This window comes from Hyperoodon ampullatus, assembly GCF_949752795.1.
Source record: "Hyperoodon ampullatus genome assembly, chromosome: 1".
Lineage (NCBI taxonomy): Eukaryota > Metazoa > Chordata > Mammalia > Artiodactyla > Ziphiidae > Hyperoodon > Hyperoodon ampullatus.
The window spans coordinates 124,058,210-124,080,163 of NC_136914.1; the positions used below are offsets into that span (position 1 = coordinate 124,058,210).

The window sequence follows — 21,954 nt, forward strand, 5'->3', positions numbered from 1 at the left end:
AAAATAAAACTTGCCTGTAGATGATTACTTCAAAATTTAGTGAAGCAATTTTAGACTTTTTTCCAGAAGTATCAAAGGGATAAAACAAATGACACGAATCAATGTACAGATTTCTGTCTATATAGTTTTTGATTGACTTTTATAGATGGATATATTTTTCTTAGCATACATGCTCTGTTGCCTCATTGCAGAACCTCACTCTGATAAATAGCTTATAAAAGTAAATCAAATCCTTAGACTGACTCTTGAGGATGTTTCCTGCATCCTTTTGAAGGCATGGTCTTGTTTTACTATTCAGAAATGTGCTACACAAAAATACACACATCCACACCCCATGTGTGAAATGATTTAGTTCTGAGCATCTCATGGCACTTCTGTAGATGATATGCAGAGCTATGAGGTCATAAAATCACACACTTCTATGATTTCTATAAAATATATGATATTTGTAAAAGAATGTCTCCCAGCAGGTACACTGCTGGTGTATTACTTATCCATGGGTGGTCCATAACCTGGTTCCCCGACCCCTGGGACGGTACTGGGACATGGCTGTGGAATGTGCCAGTGGGAGAAAAAACATGCCCTTTAAATTTCACTGGACTTCCTTGTCCCAAGTTCTCGAGACTCTTTGAATTTGTGTGTGTGTGTGTGTGTGTGTGTGTATGTGATGTGGCACAGATTTAGAAATAGGATATTTACCAGGTTCATTTTCATTTCTTATATTAATTTTCTCTTCACTGAATCACAGTGGGAGAGGAACCTATCTATTTTGACTACTTCTGACTTTGCAGCTCATTCTCTGAGTGATTTGCTGGGTCACTTCTATGTGCCAAGGCATCATTTCCAAATGTGCCCCAAACTCATTTTATCCATATGCAGTATATGAAGTTCTTTTTGTTTTGGTTTTTTTGAATGGATCTCCCCTTTTTAGGTGGCACTACATGACTCCACAGTCACTGAAGAGTCAGGTGACATGCAGTGATGGGCAGCGATGGGGAGATGAAGGTGCCTCTGTGGGCATGAAGTGATTTATTTTCAACCCACAAATAACCCACAAAGCTGATGGGTCAGGTTGGGTTTGTGAGATATCAGACATTTCCTGCCTTGAGAGCCGTACAGAGAAGGGTTCTTCTTTTATGTTTTTATATGGCGACTTGATGACTGAGAATTCCTGGAAATGATTCTTTCCAGGCAAATGTCTCATTCTGTATTGATGCTGTTTCTCATCACGTTGATTAAGCAAATGGTGATTGTACAGAAAAGAGCATCTTCCCCCGATCTCCCTCCGTCCTCCGCTGCCTGCCGTCCTCTCCCTGCTCCTCTGACGCCTCTGTCCTCCCTGTCCCCATCTGTCCCTGCTCACTGTAACGTCCTGCAGTTTGGTTTGATGGCTCTCTCATGGGTATTTTGCTTAACTTTAGAGACTCCAGTGCTTCACTTATTTGGGAAAAAATTGAAGAGCCATCCATAGATTGTCATGAATTTGAGGAATTATTTTCTAAAACTACTGTAAAGGAAAGGAAGAAACCGATTTCTGACACCATCACAAAGACCAAGGCTAAACAAGTGAGTACTCATGTGTTTTCTGAAATTGGACAGTGTTTTGGGCATAAGTGTGAACTGTCATTAGAGAAAAACATTGACATTCTTTCTTTTTTTTTTTTTTTTTGCGTTATGTGGGCCTCTCACTGTTGTGGCCTCTCCTGTTGCGGAGCACAGGCTCCGGACGCACAGGCTCAGCGGCCATGGCTCACGGGCCCAGCCACTCCGCGGCATGTGGGATCTTCCCACACCCGGGCATGAACCCGTGTCCCCTGCATTGGCAGGTGGACTCTCAACCACTGTGCCACCAGGGAAGCCCAACATTGACATTCTTTTCTGGGCTGTGTACCCTCTGCAGTCTGTAAGCAGGTAACAGAAGTTAGCATTTTAGAACATGAAGTCAAGTAAGACTTTCCCAGATAGAACAACAAATAATCATCTCCACCAAGGGATCATGTTCTGACTACTTTATTTGTAGCTTCATGATACATATTTCCAAAATTTCAGCAATTGCTTGTTTCCAGAATTAGTTGTCTAGAAACAAACTGTCACTTGATTGAAATCTATATTAGTGCTAGTATGGATGGAAAGAAAGGTAAGAGTGAGCAAAGGAAAGCAAGCAAGAAATCCAGTCCTTAGTAACCAGTCATGTGTTTGGTATTTTGTTGCTATTGTAATACCTGAGTGGATGCCCTGCAGAACCCAGCTAAACAGTCACCTTGTACTTGACACAGGGAAGGGACTCTTGTATCCAGTTCCAACATCTCCATTCTGTGTCAGCATTTTTGATCTATCCTGTGACACCTGAGTCCTAAAGATAAGGAAAAGTGCATTTGGAGGAAAACATTTTCATGCAATGTTTTTCCACTGATCCACCCAGTGGCCTTGATTGTGAAATGATTTTGTAAATTTCTCAAGGCGGCCATTCAGGAAAGTGTAGTAAAGTCTTAGAACAATGAGGCCAGAAGGAAGGTATTGCTGTTGCTGCCCATCCTTCACCCTGAAGCGGAGGGATGGTGGGCAGCTCCGTCTTTTTGAGTGAAACAAATAGAGAGAAATGAGGCCTGAAGCTGGCACAGCTTCCCAAGGCGAGTGGCAACTAAAAGGTGATGTGATTCTGTGAACTTTTGCTACTGACCTGGAAGTTGTAGCTAGAAGTCTGACCCAGAGATATTTCCATCCATATTTATTTCGAAGCAGACAGCTGCCCCCAGATGGGTGCTGCGGAATCGAGCCGGGAGGGGTGGGTTTGAATGGAACCTGTAGCTGAGCTGGGGGCAGCCTCGCCACAGGCATCTGTATTAATCTGACGATGATGCAAACCCAAATATGATGCAGTTGCATTTTCCAGAACCATTTATGATGACACAGCTGGTTGCTGGTGACTTTAGATCAGAAAAGGTACTGAATAAATATTTGTTTAACAAATAAGCCAGCTGGCTGGAGGAGGAGGGCTTTATACATATCAGTGGCTATACCCGGTAGTGATTAAAAGCCAGAAAATAACTCATCTCAAAATAAGCAATATCGCCAATGTGGCTTTGTCAGTGGAATAAAGGTAAATGGAAAACCACGTTTTTCTGGCAGAGGTAAATGTTCTAAACAGCATGTTTGCATATAGTACATGTAGGCTGAGTCATCACACCTCTTCCCATGGACTGTATCAGAAATGGAAAAGCTGTCTGGGTGGGGAATACGGGCGGGGAGCGCAGAGGCCGGGTAGAGCGAGGCAGCGGGGTTGTCACGTGATGAAGGGCAGGGGTGATGCGGACGTCACTAGTCTAGGGATGAAATTCTCCAAAATGCCAAGCACGCCCTCCATATCTCCTGTCACCACTTTTTTTCTATTAAATGAACAGAGATGAGGAAGCTGCCACATGTTACCTGCAAGTATACGATTTCATGTTTTTTTGACGTAGCGTTCAGTTTTTAAGCCTACTGAAATAAGATTTCTGTCCAAATCATGAAGACTTCAGACTCAGCTAGCTGGCATGAGATGGCCCCCTTGCACACGACCATCATGTGCAGCATCATGTCTGCACAGTGGCCTCACCCTGTCGTGAGCCCATCAGTAAACTGTGGGTATGAGCCTTTGCCAGTGCTGTCATTTGCACCCGTTGGTGGTGACACAGCTGTTGACCTGCAGCTTAAAGAGGGTTTGTGGACCAGTCTCCATCCTGACTCCTGATGAGCTTGTCAGCATATCCTTGGCCAGGGTCTTGTACTCAGCTCTGCTATTCAGGTTTGTTTTGGGAGGGATGAAGTAATTTTTCCAGTATGTTGGTAAGAGAAAAATCTGCTACAAAGTGTTAGATGGCTGAAGAAAGCCAATTTTCTTTAACTCTGTTGTATTTGGAAGAAACATGTACCCATTCCAACTACTTGAGACATGTAAAATTTCATTTAAGGAAAACGTATTTTCCATATGCATGCAAGCACACTGAGCCCTGAGCAACACGGACTTGGGACACCAACTTTTGTGCAGTCCAAGATCTCTGTACAAATTAGAATCAGCCTCTCGTATTCGGGGTCCCCCCATATCCGAGGTTCCACATCCATGGACAAAACCACCCTCAGCTCGTGTCGTGCTGCAGCATTTACTACTGAAAAGACTCTGTGTGTCAGCGGACCTGCACAGTCCAAACCACTGACCTGTGGTTGCCCTTGTTATATGTGGACACTGATTTCCAGTGGGACTGAGAGCCGTAGATGCTTTGGCTGCCCTTGTTTTGTGGACCCTGACTTCCAGTGAGACTGATAGCCGTTGATGCTGTGGTTGCCCTTGTTATATGTGGACACTGATTTCAAGTGAGACTGATTGTCGTTGATGCTGTAGCCTGTGTTTATGGAGGTTTTTCTAGCCACTCTTCTCACACACGGTGGAAGCCAAGAGCTCTGGTTTCTCCCAATACTTTAAAATAGCTGGATAATATTTCTGTGATCTGTCCTCCTGAAAGTAAGTCTGCGGCTGGATGCACTGGTCTTTAGTAGCTCTCTCGGGAGATGTCTTCTGTGTGACCACAGAGGTTCCCCACCTGGACAGCTTGCTCTGTGGCGTAAAGAGAAGGGGCTGCTCTCTGGACTCTGGAGCGGCTGCAGTGAGGCATGTCTTGTGTCTCTCAGCCCTTTGTCCTCCAGGGAACCCAACACAGAGCTTTCCTTATTTTTTCATGGAACCTGTATTTAAGTTGTGTGCCTACGTCTTACCTCACCGGTCTTCATTGTGAGGTTATGAAAGCATAAGGAGATTCGCTGAGAAGGTATAGTTTTATCAGACTATGATTTCATGTAGTTCTCCTTTAGCAAATGAGCGTGATGCTTATAGGCCAGAATTAAATATCAAGCTGCTCACTCGGTGAAACAACAACCCTGTCGCCCACGGAATCAAGAGGAAGGTGAGGTCCCTGTTTGAAACATGACACACACACGCACCTGCCAATTTTTAAGGAACGTCCCAGAGCGAGTGCGTGGTGACCCATGTCCTGCGTCTCACAGGCAAGTTCAGTGCCTGTTGATGTTGAGAGTGACCCTAAGTCACCTCAGGATCTTCATGTCCAAGGAAAGATTAAATTAACCCAAGCTTATGAGCAGGGAAGTGGGAGAATTTACACTGGAGTGATCTTGACAGTAGGAGTTCCCTGACAAAGAGGTTTCTAGTTAATCCAGTGTCAGATGAGGTCCGAGCAGAGATACTTTGGGAAACAGCAGTAGCAGCAGCAGCTTCAGCAGTAGCACTAGTAGCAGCGGGGATCATGGCAGCAGCCCCGGCCGCCGCGGAACCTGCAGGCTGTGGTCCTTGTCTGCGCAGCCCCAAGCTGGCTCATCCCACCCCCTAATCCTGTGAGGGAGACCCCGTACCCCTGGTGCACAGCACACAAAGCTGAGATGCAGGCACGATCTCACGCTCCCAGCGCAGTGAGGGGCAGAGCTTGGGTGCAGACCTAGCCGTCCGGCTGCAGAGCCTGTGTTCCTCATCATTAGCCATAGGTGTGGATGTGAAATATTATAGTTGAGGGCAAGTGTGGGATGGGGTTTATAAGAAGACTAGAATAGATCCTTTTTGAAAAGAATCTGAATTTGTACTGATTTTCATATGTGCTCCATATTTAAATGACTATAAATGATTATAAAATTGTGTGTGGAGATACTTTTAAAGCCTTTTCTGTATTCTAACAGATTTTGATAAGTACATAAACTATGATACCACCAAATAGGATATTTGCCCAGTTAAATAAAAGTTTATCAGAGTGATGTGAGCCTTAGACACATCAGCTTTTGTAAGCAGTAAAAATGAGGGCCTTTTGCTTGTGTGGCAAATAAATAGTGGGTGGAGATACAGCCACTGTGGTTAAACTCACCAAATGTTGAGTGGAGATAGTTTTGATTCCACAAAAAGGGACGTCTCTGTAAAATATGCCTTAAGTCAAAAATGTCTAATAATTCTTAAAAGGTGTGTAAAGGAACATGCTTCCCACAATATAAATTTGCACACAGAAAACAAGAGTGAATGAAAAGAATCTGTTTTGCTTTTTAAATACATAATTGCCATTTATGTAACCATTTAATGCAACAAATGAATTTCTTCCTGGGTTTCTTCTGTTCTATTTATCACATTAAAATGCTCTGCCCAAAGAATGGGGGAGAAAAGGAATTCATGATAGTTAAGTATTTGTTTGGCTTCAGCTTCTGGAAATATGATTAGAAAAATAGATAGTTAAATCTGCTACTTATTATTAGGGGAGTTAATAAAAGACATTTGGCATTTTGTTTGATCTTGCCACTGTGCTTGCTGACCTAACTTCTAAAAAGGCTTTTTTTGTGTGTTGTAAAACTTCATAATAATAATGGGAAAAGAAGCATTCATTACTTAAATGTTCCTGTGTGGGAGCGTGTAATGTAACGCCTCCAAGTATTCTTACGTGAAATAGTAATTGCCATTAAAAGGATTTTTCCTACTATGTTGGGGCGCTGGGAAAACGTTTGAGCTGGACTTCAGTATACTATTGTAAGATTGGTTGGTCAGAAAAGAAAAAAAAGGTTATGTATTTTACCTGTGAATCTCTGCTTTACTTTTACTAAGTGCAAATATTTATCTTTAGATTAAAAAATATGTTTTATCATAATCAGTTGATATTTCAGTGTTCACAGGCTGATGGCCTGAATGATCATCTGAGAGGTATAAGTCTAGTTGTCTTTATTGGTGTTAAGTTTTCCTGTCGTAGCTGGCAAGGCGTTTTTTTTGTTTGTTTGTTTGTTTGTTTTTTTGCGGTACGTGGGCCTCTCACTGTTGTGGCCTCTCCTGTTGCGGAGCACAGGCTCCGGACGCGCAGGCTCAGCGGCCATGGCTCACGGGCCCAGCCACTCTGCGGCATGTGGGATCTTCCCGGACCGGGGCATGAACCCATGTCCCCTGCATTGGCAGGCGGACTCTCAACCACTGCCCCACCAGGGAAGCCCCAAGGGTGTGTTTTGATTGGATGGTTCTATTTGTCTCATAGACCTAAAATAATGTCTGAAATACCAAATATCTTATAATAAGACAATTTAGATCTGCTTTGGGGAATACATCATAAATATTTGGTACTTTGTAATTTTTAACAGGATGTCTGTTTTTATCAATAATAGAATACCTTTCTGTTGCAAGCCTTAAAAGTGTATTTATGTAGAAAACCACATCAAAATACAAGGCTGTAGTTAGAAGAACATATGTTTTGTGGATCCTAGGTTTGTTTTAGATGTTGAAAGATTCATTACTTTTTTTGGAGATGCTTTTCCTATAATTATTTATAGAGCATACCCAGTCAGTTCAAAGAATGTAACAATAATAACCTCTTTTTAAAAAATTTTCTTTTGGGCAAAATATTATTTTTATACTTGTAAGTAAATGGCTATAAAACAAATAAGCAAAAAGCCTAATGACATAATAAAAAGGAAATATAATTAGGCTAATGATCCTTGACCTTGCTGGCTGTATTGGGAAAATTATATCTGATTAATTGTACTTTGGAATTGCAAAAATTTAATCATGATGCTAAAGTTTAATTCTTTTGGACTTCATATTTGCCTACTATGATGATATTAAGATTTTGTTGGACTAGGTATATTAGAAAAGGGTATTAATTTTTAATGGCTGGGGTGTTCTATTTATTATGATCCATTGACATTGAAAAAAGGGTTGTTTGGAAAATATACTTGAGATTCATTACTTTTTATGATTATCTATGGAAACTAAAACTCATCCTTGCAAAAGTGAGGAAAGATTTTTGGTCAGATGAGGGGAGAGTGTTTTCTCAGTATTGCTAGTGTGGAGAACCCAGAAAACTGGAGGGAAGGGGGGCACAAATTACTTTCACTGTTGCATTCCTTTCTTGATCCGATGGGAACAGGGTTTCTCCATTTCAGCCGGGAGTGCAGCAAAGAAAAGCAGCAGCCATGCCAGGGAGAGCCAGCACTAACCACTCCGGTCACAGTGGGTGCTGCCTGTGGTCAGGACTGAAATGGAGCGAGTTGGCTAGACTTAGGGTGAGGCTGTTGGAGGAGATGAGGCTTGAAGTGGGCCTTGAAGAATGTATTTCATTCAGAGATGTACAGAAGAATAAGGGATGGATTTTGAAAATAGCACTGCGAGCAGAGATTTCCCTGCATCTTGTTTAAAACCCTAGAAAATCAGCCAGTAGAGCAGCAGGTTTCTGTGTGCGGGAGCTCCTGTCTGATGGTTTCAGGGATGCAGACATGGGCTGTTGACAGATATTTCCCTTCAATGAATGTGTGTCCTTCTCATCTTTCAGCCAAAGTCTTTAGGTTTTTCTCATTAGACATAAGAGTGAGAATTGAATTTAGGTAAATTAGACTTGAAGTTAATTTTGATGTCTTGATGCTACATAGTGGAATGTACGTTTCTATACCATGGACAGCGGCAGGATTCTGGACTATCCGAGAGCAAAGGAGAATTTTATTTCTCGTTTGACTTACAGTTACCATTACGATAGCTCCCGCCTTTGCCTGTGGGCGGTGATGCTACTGACAGTAGACTGGTTGTTCCCACTGTACCTCCTGTGACCTAAGCTGAAAAATGTTCCCAGTTATTTGGGGGCACAAATTTAAGACTTAGAAGAAAAATTAATGTTCTTATTTATAGCTCTAATTTTTTTATTTAAACCTTTTATTTGTTTGTTTGTTTATTTATTTATTTATGGTTGTGTTGGGTCTTCATTGCTGCGTGCGGGCTTTCTCTAGTTGCGGTGAGCGGGGGGCTACTCTTCGTTGCGTTGCGTGGGCTTCTCATTGCGGTGGCTTCTCGTTGCAGAGCACGGGCTCTAGGCATGTGGGCTTCAGTAGTTGTGGCACGTGGGCTTCAGTAGTTGTAGCACGTGGGCTCAGTATTTGTGGCTCACAGGCTCTAGAGCTCAGGCTCAGTAATTGTGGCACACGGGCTTAGTTGCTCCACAGCATGTGGGATCTTCCCGGACCAGGGCTCGAACCCTGTCCCCTGCATTGGCAGGCGGATTCTTAACCACTGAGCCACGAGGGAAGTCCCAAAACTTTTTTATTTAAACCAAAATACAAGTAAATGTATGTTTCTTTTTCAAAACGATGTTCATAATGGAAGATTTCTAACATTTCTGCTTATTTTTTGGTTTTGTTAATAAGTGAATTTTTAAAATTACTAAACTTGTAACTTGAAACTCCATCTGAAATATGACGTTAAAAATTTCTTTGGAGGTGGGCCTATTAGACTGACAGACCAGCAGCTTGACAGGTCCTCTTCCCAGCAAAACAACAATTTAACTGGTGAGAATTATAACAAAAATACTCATTTAAAGTCTCTGGAAATTGTCCTCAGGGCACAGAGGAAATGGAGAAACACCCACTCAAGAAGACCTCCTGAAACTCTGTTAGGACAGTGAGACCCACAGCATCTGAGCCCTGAGATGCTCCGTTCCAGCCTCTGGTGTGTGCAGCCTGGACAGGCTCTGTCTGTGGCTGTGGCCCTACCTTGGGAGGGCAGGAAGCTGGCATCTCTACTCTCCTCAGTCCCCTATTGCAGGAGCTCTGTTCCAGGCAACCACGGAGAACTAGGGAAATAGCTGAGAAGGGCCGTCCACTGATCACAGTCAGCCCTGGATGTCAGGAAGGCCGTGCACGTTGCCTCCACTCAGGAGCCATCAGGACAGGACACGGGCACCGGGACAGTGTCCCTAAACCTCATCAGACTCATCAGAACTGAGTGGAATCTTCATTGCACAAGCGTCTTAAATACACCTTTGTGTAAATATTGACCTGGAGACAACTCCTAATCCAGACTTAAAAATAAAGTCCGTCATGTCTGGCAACCTGAAGACTGTGCATGCCCAAGACTGCAACTTTTTAGGAGCAACTAGAGAAAATCCAAGTTATTAGTTCCTGGCTCAATGTGGGGAAAAAAATTATGTAAATGCCCTCTAAGGCAGCAGGCCCCAACCTTTTTGGCACCAGGGACCAGTTTCGTGGAAGACAGTTTTTCCACGGACCAGGGTGGGGGGATGGTTTGGGGATGATTCAAGCACATTACATTTACTGTGCACTTTATTTCTATTATTGTTACATTGTAATATATAATGGAATAATTATACAGCTCACCATCATGCAGAATCAGTGGGAGCCCTGAGCTTGTTTTCCTGCAACTAGATGGTCCCATCTGAGAGGAATGGGAGACAGTGATACCCAAGATGTATTCCTTATGTCCACTGTACTCCATCATCTCGTTTTGGTTGCTGTCACTGCAGAAAACACTACTTCACAAAGATAGGATGTTGGAAATGGAAGCAGGCTTTTCAGTGCTTTTGTGGCAATCTCAGAATATTCCACCTTGACTTTAATCCAGAACGTATGGAGATTTGAAGTTGTCTCAAACATACTTTTGAGGGCACCATCATTTGCGATCTCGAGCAGTTGATCCTCTTCTAGCATGGACAAAGTCGATTCACCTGGCTTATTCACAAATGGGTCATGGATCCATTCCTTCCCAGTTCGGGGGTCTTTGTGGTTGGGAAGTGATGCTCAAACTCTTTTGAAAGCTGAGATAGGTGATCATGCACCAGCTGGGAGAAAGAAGGCCCTGACTCAGTCTCTTTCAAAATCTCTGCTAATGTTTGAAACATGTCAAAAATCCCAGTGTTCACTCTTCACCCCCATAATTCCAGTTTGGCTTTGAATGCAGCCACTTTATCTTCCGACTTGAATACAGTTTTCATTCTCCCCTGAAGTGACAGATTGGGTTCATTGAGCAGGTTGAATATGTCACAGAAGTAAGCAAATTTTGCTACCCATTCTGTGTCACTGAAATGTGCTGCCAGTGGTGACTGTTTTTCTGAAAGAAATATCTGGAGCAGCTCTCATAACTCAAAAACACTGTTCAGTGATCTACCTTTAGAAAGCCATCTCACTTCTGTGTATGAAAGAAGACATGTGTGCTCTGCGTCCATCTCCTCACAGAACTGCGTGAACAACCATGAGTTAAGGGCATGGACTTTAACATGGTTGATAATTTTAATCACATCCTGCAAAACGTTGTTAACAGGTGGCATTTTTCAGCTAGCCAGCATTTCTCTATGGATGACACAGTAGGTAGACTCACATTCAGAAGCGACCTCTTTGACCAGAGTAGTGAAACCAGAAAGCCGTCCAGTCATGGCAGCTGCTCTGTCCATACATATAACGACACAAAATGACCAATTCAGTTTTCCTGATATGTAATCATTCAAAGACTGGGAATAGTTCTGCAGCTCTGCTGTTGGTTGGCAACAAAAGTGCACATAATATATCCTCAGGCACATCCTCCTGAAAAGCATGTTGCACAAAACCAGCATTGTTGCCTTGTTGTCAACATCAGTAGACTCGTCAACCTGGATGGCGTACCATGGAGACTCACTAATCCTCTCTAACAATTGTGCCTCAATATCCTCTGCTGTTTCATCAATTCATCTACTTATGGTGCTAGCCGAAAGAGGAACATGTGCCACCATTTGAGCTGCAGCCTCTCCTAAAAGTTCATGCAAATGTCCTTAGCAGCAGGCAGGATCAACTCTTCTCCAGTAGTAAAGGGCTTCTTAGCTTTAGCAATGCGGTTAGCCACTAAGAATGATGCTGTCAGTGCACATACATTTGATGAAGTGGTGGCCTTCAATAATCGCTTCTGTTCTTTGTGTTCACTTTTTTTTTTTTTTTTTTTTTTTGAAAAAATCCGAAGCCTTGTCTTTTAATGCAGGGTGCTTGGTCTCCATGTGGCAAAGCCACTTTGAAGTTTTCATGCTTTCGTTGGATAGCCAGTCACCACATATTATACAAAGCGGGCTTGGAGAATGTGAATCACCTGTTGCAATGAACCCATAATTTAAGTAGGACTCTTTGTATTTTCTTTTAAATGCAGCTTTCTTTTTGTTGACAGTCTTAGAGTCTTCTGTTGTCTCATCATTGGGTCTTTCCCCCTTTTCAAAGAAGCTCTCCAGTGATGTTTATTTTTTACTCATTTCGGCTAGGGTTAGTTTGTGGGCTTACAAAAACTATGACTGAGCAAGTGCGCAGTGCAGGAAAGAGGCACGGACGGAAGTGGTAAAAAAAAATGGGCGGGACACACGCGGACTAAAATAAGTGTCAGATTCTGACTTCAAGCCTTCCACCAGATGCAGCTGCACAATGGAAGTACATCAACTCACGTGCCACTGTAAAGCCTGCCACCAGATGCAGCTTAATTCTCACTTGTCACTCACTGATAGGGTTTTGATATGAATCTGCAAGCAGTTGATTTATTATGGTCTCTGTGCAGTCAAACCTCTCTGCTAATGATAATCTGTATTTGCAGCTGCTCCCCAGCGCTAGCATTACCACCTCAGCTCCATCTCAGATCATCCATCAGGCATTAGATTCTCATAAAGAGCACACAACCTAGGTGCCTTGCATGTGCAGTTCACAGTAGGGTTGGCACTCCTGTGAAAATCTAATGCCACTGCTGATCTGACAGGAGGCAGAGCTCAGGTGGTAATGTGAGCGATGGGGAGCGGCTGTGAATACAGATGAAGCCTCGATTGCTCGCCTGCTGCTCACCTCCTGCTGTGCGGCCCATTTCCTGGTGGGTCACGGACCGGTACCGGGGTTTAGGGATCCCTGCTCTAAGGCATGCCCTGTATCTCACCCACAGAGTGGTTAAGGGTAAAGCTTTAAGTGGTTAAAGGAGTGGAAGCACACTCTTTAGCTTTCGCTTTAGATAAAAACATGGGGAAGCGTGTGTGCAGGAAGGTCAGGTAGCACACTGCAGCAGGAACAGACTTTCCTGAGTGGGTTTGACCACGTTACTGAGCAAATGAACAAGCAAACACAAACACAGTAAGCTCTGGGGCCACGAAGGGAAAGTCCGTACCCAGAGCTGCTGTTATGTTGTCTGAAATGTCCAGTTTTCAAGAACAGTAAATGAGACATACAAGGAAGCAAAAAAAATGTGACCCATATACAGGGAAGCAATTGAACAGGCAACAGAAACTTTGTTCAAAGGGGCCCATGTGTTGTACTTAACAGAAATAGACTTCAAAGCACCATTCTAAATGTCTCCAAAGAACTGAAGAAAAGAGTTTCTAAGAAATAAAGGAAGGTATGATGATAATGTCTCATCAAATTGAGAATATCAGTAAAAAGAAATTATTTAAAAATTCTAGAGCTGAAGAGTACAATAACCAAAATGAAAAAAGAAAAGCACTAAGTGGTTGAACAATTGGTTTGTGGCAGGTGGCAGAAAAAAACTATCAGCAAACTTGAAGATAAATCAATAGAGACTATGTAGTCTGAAAAACAGAAAAAAAGGAAGTTGAAACCTCAGAAAAATATGGGATACCATTAAGTGAGCAACGTACATGAAATGTGAATATCAGAAGGAGAGGAGAGAGAATAAAGGTGCAGAAAATTATTAGAAGTTGTAATGGGTGAAAAGTTCCCAAATTTGATGAAAACACTAATATATGCATCTAAGTTTCGTGAACTTCAAGTAGGCAAATACAAAGAGATCTTAGTTATATCTTAGTCAAAATGTGGAAAGCCAAAGGTAAAGGAAAAAGTCTTGAAAGCAGTGAGAGAGAAACAACTCATCACATACAAGGAAACTGCAGCAATGTTAGCAGCAGACTTACCAGAACTAGCGGGGACCAGAAGGCAGTGGGATGACATATTCAAATGCTGAAATGAAAGTGACCAACCAAGATCTTACATCTAGCAAAACAAGTGTTCATAAATGAAGGTGAAATAAAGGCATTCTCAGATAAACAAAAACTGCGAGGGCTTCCCTGGTGGCACAGTGGTTGAGAGTCCGCCTGCCGATGCAGGGGACACGGGTTCGTGCCCCGGTCCGGGAAGATCCCACATGCTGTGGAGCGGCTGGGCCTGTGAGCCATGGCCACTCAGCCTGCGCGTCTGGAGCCTGTGCTCCGCAATGGGAGAGGTCACAAAAGTGAGAGGCCCGCGTAATGCAAAAACAAACAAACAAACAAAAAAACTGCAAGAATTTCTTGCTACCAGACCTGCCTTCTAATACTAAAAGGGTGTTCTTCTGTCTGAAGGTAAATTACACCAGACATGCGTGCACACACACACACACACCCCTCCACTGGTAAACATAATTTTCATCTACACAAAATACTGTGTATTTTTTGTATTTCTTCTCCTTGGTTCTTCTGACTGACTTAAAAACAACCACATAAAACAATTTGTATGTTGTTGAGCCTGTGACACCCAGAAATGAAATATATTTGAGAACAAAGGAAACTAGTAGAAACAAAAGTTGTATTACAGTCAGGAAGTGACACTGTGTGGCATGCGAATCTACAGAAAACAGTGAAGAGAACAATAAAGGGTAAATAAGAAGGTGAATATAACAAACTATATGAATATATCTCTCTCCTTCCCTCTCTCAACTTCTTTAAAAGATGTATAATTACATAAATTGATGATAACAGTTTGCACCATATATAAATCACAGACAGTATGTGTAACAGTAATAACATAAACAGGTGGTGAGTGAATGGACGTATAGAGGAGTGAAGTTTCTATGTTTCTGGAATTAAGTCAGTATAAATATGAAGTAGATTCCGGTAAATTAAGATAAATATTGTAAGACCTAGAGCAACCACTAAGAAGACTCAAATACTGTATAAAATGAAATCACTAAAGGAATTAAATATCCACTTAATCCGTGTATCCATCCATTACAAAAGAAGGCAATAAAGGAAGAACAGAGGAACAAAAAAGACATGAGATATACAGAAAACAAAATGAAAAATAGCAGATATAAATTCAACCATATGGATAATAACTTTAACTGTGAATGTATTAAATAATCCACTCAAAAGGCAGACATTGTCAGATTAGATAAAAAGAAATCTAAGTATATATTGTATTATAAGAGATATACTTCAGATTCAAAGATACAAATAGGTTGGAAGTAGAAAGAACAACTTTCAACAACCATAAAAGAGCTGGAGTAGCTATACTGGTACCACACAACATAGACTTAAAGGAAATGTTAGCAGAGGTAAAGTGGGACATTCCATAATAATGAAAGTGTCAATCTACCAGGAAGATTTCTAAACATGCAGGCATCTAACAACAGTGTCCCAAAATACATGAAGTAAAAACTGACAGAATTTAAGGGAGAAATGAATACTATGTGGACACTACAATAGCCCAGTTTCAATAATGGATAGAAAGTTAAGCAGAAGATAAACAAGGAAATAGAAGACTTGGACAACAGTATAAACAAACTAGATCTAAGAGACATGGAACATTCCACTCAGCATCTGCAGAATCAGCAGAACACACATACTGCTCAGGCATTCATAGAACGTTCTCCAGGATGGACCATATGTTAGGACACACAAAAAAACAAGCCTTAATAAATTTGAGGAGATCAAAGCCTTAATAAATATAAAAATATTGAAAAACAAAGTGTGGTTTCTGATCACAATGGAATTAAATTACAAATCAATAAAAAATTTGGGGAATTTTCAGATCTGTAAATATTAAACCCTTGAATAACAAATGATTCAGAAAAGAAATCACAAGAAAGATTAGAAAATACTTTGAAATGAATATAGGTGAAATCACAATAAATTAAATTTTATATTGTATATAAATATATATTTTTTATATATAACATAATATATTAAATATATTTAGTACTATGCAAGTAGATCAGTGCTCAGAGAAATTTATAGTGGTAAATATCTTATTAAAAAAGAAAAAAATATCTGAAATCAATCTTACCTTCCACCTTAAAAAACTAAAAAAGAAGAGCAAAGTAAGCCCTAAGCAAGTAGAAAGAAGGAAATAATAAACACTAGAGTGGAAATAAATGAAATAAATAACATAAAAATAATAGAGAAAGTAAATGTAACTGAAAGTTGAATCTCTGAGAGGATAACAAAATTGACAAACCTTTAGCTAGACGATGAAAAATAGGAAGATTCAAATTACTAAAATCAGGAATAAAAGAAAAGACATCACTATTGACCTTATACAAATAAAAAAAGGATAAGGGGGCTTCCCTGGTGGTGCAGTGGTTGAGAGTCCGCCTGCCGATGCAGGGGACACGGGTTCGTGCCCCGGTCCGGGAAGATCCCACATGCTGTGGAGTGGCTGGGCCCGTGAGCCGTGGCCACTGGGCCTGTGCCTCCAGAGCCTGTGCTCTGCAAGGGAGAGGCCACAACAGTGAGAGGCCCACGTACCACAAAAAAAAAAAAAAAAAAAAAGGATAAGGTAGTACTATGAACAATCATATGACAACACATTAGTTAACTTAGATGAAATGGACAAATTCTTAGAAAAACTGACTCAGGAAGAAATAGAAAATCTGAATAGAAAGTAGAGACTTAATCAGTAAAAGACAAACAAAACAACACCAAGAAAACTACCCACAAAGAAAAACCCAGTCCCAGATGTCTTCACTGGTGAATTATATCAGACATAAGAAGAAGAATTACCACTGGTCATTCACAATCTCAAAAAATGAAATAGGAGGGAACACATCCCATCTCATTCTGTGACACCACTTTGCTATCAAAACCAGGCAAACTCATCACAAGAAAAAAAAGGGTACAGGCCAATACCTTATACAAATATAGACAGAAATTCTCGCCAGATGCTACCAAACTGAATCCAGCAAAATGTATAAAGGATTATACACCATGGCCAATGGGATTTATCCTAGGAATGCAAGGTTTCATCTATGAAAATCAGTTACTGTAATACACAAAAAAAGGATCAAAGCCCTGTGAACATCTCAATAGATGCAGAAAGAGCATTTGACAAAATCCTACAGCCTTTCATGATCAAAACACGAAGGAAACTGGGCATAGAAGGGAACTTCCTCAACCTGATAGAGAGCGTCTGTGAAAAACCCACAGCTCACATGGAAGACTGAATATTTTGCCCTGAGATCTGGAAGGGGATAAGGATGTACATTCTCACCAATTCTGTTTAACAGTGTGCTAGAAGTTATCATCAGGACAGTTGGGCAAGAAAAGGAAATATGTAAATGGCATCTAGATTGAGATGTCTCTCTTTGTAGGTGACATGATCTTCTATATAAAAAAACCTAAGAAATCCACTAAAAAACTATTCAAAATAATAAAGGAATTCAATGAGGTTGAGCAAGGTATAGAGTCAGTGTACAAAAATCAATTCTATTTCTAGACACTAGCAATTAACACTGTGAAAATGTAATTAGGAAGACAATTTCCTTTATAATAGCATCAAAAAATAAAATACTTGGGTATAAATTTAACAAAAGAAGTCTAAGACTTTTACACTGAAAACTAGAAGACCCCGAAGAAAGTTAAGGTGTATCCAGATAAACAGAATGACACACTGTATTTATAGATGGAAGACACCACCAAATTGTTCCACAGATTCAACACGGTGTCTAGACAACATCCCAACTGCCTTTCCCCCTCAGAAATTGACAAGCCAATCTTGAAAATTCATATGAAAATCCAAGGCATTCGGAATATTCAAAACAATATAGAAGAATAAAGTTGGAGGAGTTATACTTCCTGATTACACAGTGATTACAGAGATACAGTAATTATGACAGTGTGGCACAGGCATATGGATAGACGTCTTGGTCAATGGAATAGAATTAAGAGCCCAGAAATAAGTAGTGTCGTTTATGGTTTATTGATTTTTGACAATGGTACCAAGACATTTCAAGGGCAAAGGGTAAGTCTTTTCAACAAGTGGTGCTGAGACAACTGGACATCCACATGCAAAAAAATGAATTTGTACCTCTTAACTCCTACTGTGAACAAAAGTTAACTCAAAATGGATCATAAACTTAAACATAAGAACTAAAACTATAAAACTCAGAAGAAAACATAGGAGTAAATCTTCATGACCATGGTTTGGGCAGTGGTTTCTTGGATAGACTCCAAAAGCACATATGGCAAGAGAAAAAAATAGACCAGTTGGACAACATCAAGATGAACAATATCTGTGCTGCAAACAGTACTATCAAGAAAATAAAAAAAGATGACCCACAAAATGGGAGAAAGTATTTGCAAATTGTATCTGATCAGGGGTTAATATGCTGAATATGTGTTGAACTCTTACAGCTCAATGAAATGACGACAACACAGCCTGACTGAAAGATGGGCGAAGACGTGAATAGAAATGAAACTCAAAACCACCATGTGACACACTTCACATGTACTAGGACGGCTGGAATTCAAAGGAAAGACAGTAACCAGTGTGCAGAGGGTATGGGGAAGCTGCAGCTCTGGATTTCAGTGCGAATTCCCAGTCTTAATTTCCTATTCATGTAATTACCAGTAAAAATCTTATTTTATGAGAAAGTAAATATTTTTCAGGTAGCTCCAGTTACCTATAGAATAATCATGCCAGACTATAATTTTCTGGGTAAATAATAATTTTTTCAAGCTTAAAAATCTTTTAAGGTAACCTCCCCAAAAGTGTATCGTCAAAAGTGTAAGCTTGTTTTTGACTTACAGAACAAAACGGTTTTATAGGCAAGACTCCATTCACCTCTGAAGGAGAAATTGATGTCTTTTTTCTTTTGATGAAAATGCTAAAGCTATGGACTGATTTTTCTCTTTAGGAACATGGTCCCTGGGAACATAATGAAAACCCCTTTAGGAGACCCACTGGCCTTCCCGCGGACACTCCGGGACAGTGTTTATGAGGGTTACGTCTGCTCTTGGTTTAACTTTGATTATAAACTGGTTTACCACCTGTACCAGTGGAAGCTTCAGAGGATTTTTCTTCCCTCAAGTCCTTATGTATGAAAGAGGATTGAAAGCAAAATCTAAGGCCCTCTGTGTTTTTAACTTGTGTGCTGAACAGACACGTGAGGCAGAGGAGATTTGCGTTTTTAAGCCTAAACCTCGGTTCATAAACTAAAATTGGCCATCCTGGCACCTTCAGCTCTACCCCCCCTGCCCCCCGCCCCCGCCATGTGCAGGAATGTGATTCGTGAGGTCCCATGTGCTCTTGCCCCTGTGATCTCTTACCCTTTACACACATGAAGAGAGTGAATTCAGACCAAAAACTGTTAGATAATGATGCCTCCATAGAAGAAGCAGGACTTAATTTGCTCCTAATTATGGTACCATTGTAAACCATTGTTTACATATGTTTAGCCTCAAAACCAAAAAAGTGACTTAAGTTTGGTGGTTGTATTCAGTTGTTTTCTATGAGGTTGTGTCAGGATTAGAAGTGAATGAAATGCCTATCCTTTCATAATTAACAAGTTTTAACTAGGGTAGGAAAAGTGACTTCAAAATAGCAAGTTTTACAAAATATTTTGGGAAACTAATATAAACCTTACCACTCAGAAGTTACGGGGAAAGATACTGAGAGTGATGTCAGTGAACTTGAAGGAGGGCAAAAGGAAGACTGAGCTTGGGCTGCAGTCAGCCACGGCCTTGCAGAGGTCAGGCACATTTTCTTATCGCTTTTTCCTGTATAATCATAACAATCATTGTGTTTTGAGGAACGTAGGCAAAGTTTTTCTTTAATTGATCTGCATGGCCGTCTTTATGGATGGTTTTGTGTTTTGTGTACTTCTCCACATGAATTCATTCTAATGTCATTAAAACTTTCCATAGAACATAAGCAGGTGATTCTTTATAACTTCTTAGCTCTAAGTATAGTACAAAGTATCTCCTTTTAGTACTTTTCTACCTAATGTTGGTGGCTTTACTTGCGGCCCCTTTTACTAAGGTTTTCTGAACTTTAATCAATTAGTGTTATAACTAAAGTTTTTCATATTAAGATGGAATGTCTCCTGCTTTGTTCTAGAAGTGAGCATGTTCTTGAAGCAGCACTAGAAGCTGGAGTTTGAGGTGAGACACACTTGTTGAAGCCCAGATGGGCACAGGGCTTGATAGAAACTGAGCAAGTCTCCAGCCTCTAAGTGGCGAGAGAAGAAAAAGTAACATTTTGTTGCTGTTTTGAAAGTTAGATTTCAGTGTTACCCTGGCAACCCCAGACACACTTGGCTGTCTTCTGTTAAGTATAAACTTTCATATTACAGTAATACCAGCTTGCTTTTGAATACTGCCGCGTAGGAAGCAGGTAGATGGAGAGGACTCACATTCCAGAAACAAAACAGAAACTCATTAGACTGGCTTTTTGGATTCCAGATTAAGTCTTCCCAAAATACAAAGCAGCCAAATATAAGACCAAACCAAATTTCCCCTTTTAAAAAGATAAGAAATATTTTCCCTTTTTTCTACCGAGTATGGCTAAAGCTTGTTTTAATTTCAAAGTCTGATCATTATAAAATGCACATGAAGAAAATAATCAAACGGCAATGTGGTTTTAGTTTATTCTCAATGTTTTGGTGATGCAAAAAATGAAACAGGAAGGGAGGTGTTAGTGTAAAATGTACAGTTTAAAAGCAAATTATACTATTGGCGAAATTAGAATAGTGTATATAACTTGGAGGAAAAAACACAACTTCTGAATAGAGATTTGAAGGCCTGGAGATTTGAGACCCTGTGCTGTTTAACCTGGGGGAACGGCTGAGGGGCTTGGAGTGGTTCCAGGGATGACTTGAAATAATAAGTAGGTTTTCAACTGATTTGACGGTTTGTATTTTCAAATTTAAGACTTGGCTCATTGAGGGATATCCCACCTAAACAGAGTAAAGCCCTGTGTGAGGTGATCCTCTTTGGTGTTATTTATCCAGCAGACGTCTTCAAGGGCCAGAAACAGTGGTTTGGAGTAAGTCCTCTTGTCAAATCTGCATCAGGCCCTTATCATCCTTCTGAGTTTCTCCTTGTAGGCAAGGCCCCTGTTCTCCGGAGCAGCCCCGGGCACTGCCTGATTTCACTTATGCTCACTGCGTGTTTTCTTCCTGGTAACACACTCCATACATTTTCCCCACATTCTCAGGAAATATTGTTACCTGTGTCCTGTGTTTACCACGAGTATCTGAACATCTCTGTTCCTGGGTCTCTTCCATTCGCTCATTCTTTTACCTCGTTTGAAATCATAAAACAGTATGGAATTAGAAGCCTACTTGCAAAATCTTTTTCATGTATTTATAAACCTCTTTTTAGCAGGGCCATGTGAGCTGCTGATGTGTCTAAGGCATGAGCATGGCTACCTTAACTGTACTTACAATTTCATGTTGTTGAAGAATCTGCACTCTTTCCTATATTCCATGTTGAGGTGAAATTAGCATTTCATGTATTGCAGCCAAAATACAAAATTATAGAAAAGGTATTTAACACACAACTCATACCAAACAATGATTTGTTGTTTGCTTCCAGTTTTCTCTCTGTTTATCTAGATTCAGCTTCATGAATCACGTTTGCCATTGTTGAGGTTACAGATTTCACCTCCCTGTTTTGAGAACCATCCCATTTCCCCTTGTTGCACAGCTACACCGGGCCACCCAGGACTATGTATATGGAATTTGTCATTGTTATCACCATCTTTCTTGCTTAACTTACTGCAGTCTTGCTGTTTTGCCCATATATTAATTTTATCTTTTCTGTATGTTTACTTACACTGAAATTGCATTTTTAAAAATGTAACCTGTTGTAAATTTTCAGAGGTTTATGTATTGCCCACACTTTTTTCATTCATTCAGCTTTTACAGGCACTTAATAAACTGAAGTGATTAGAAAACTACTGAGTATGGGTCTATCTTTTTTTTTTTTTTTTTTTTTTTTTGCGGTACGCGGGCTCTCCCGTTGCGGAGCACAGGCTCCGGACATGCAGGCCCAGTGGCCATGGCTCATGGGCCCAGCCGCTCCCCTGCATGCGGGATCCTCCCAGACCAGGGCACGAACCTGTGTCCCCTGCATCAGCAGGCAGACTCTCAACCACTGCGCCACCAGGGAAGCCCAAGGGTCTATCTTCTTTTTA

At 40.9% G+C, this 21,954-nt stretch overlaps 1 protein-coding gene across 1 annotated transcript in view; it reads left to right on the forward strand.

Annotated features, from left to right (window-relative positions):
- FMN2 (formin 2) overlaps positions 1–21,954 on the forward strand; it is a gene marked incomplete at both ends in the record, with an annotated part of 267,482 nt that overhangs the window by 97,103 nt on the left and 148,425 nt on the right. Inside the window, one exon of the mRNA XM_079711279.1 lies at positions 1,422–1,566. Within this exon, the coding sequence (XP_079567405.1) occupies positions 1,422–1,566 (145 nt within the window). The remainder of the gene's footprint in view (positions 1–1,421; positions 1,567–21,954) is intronic.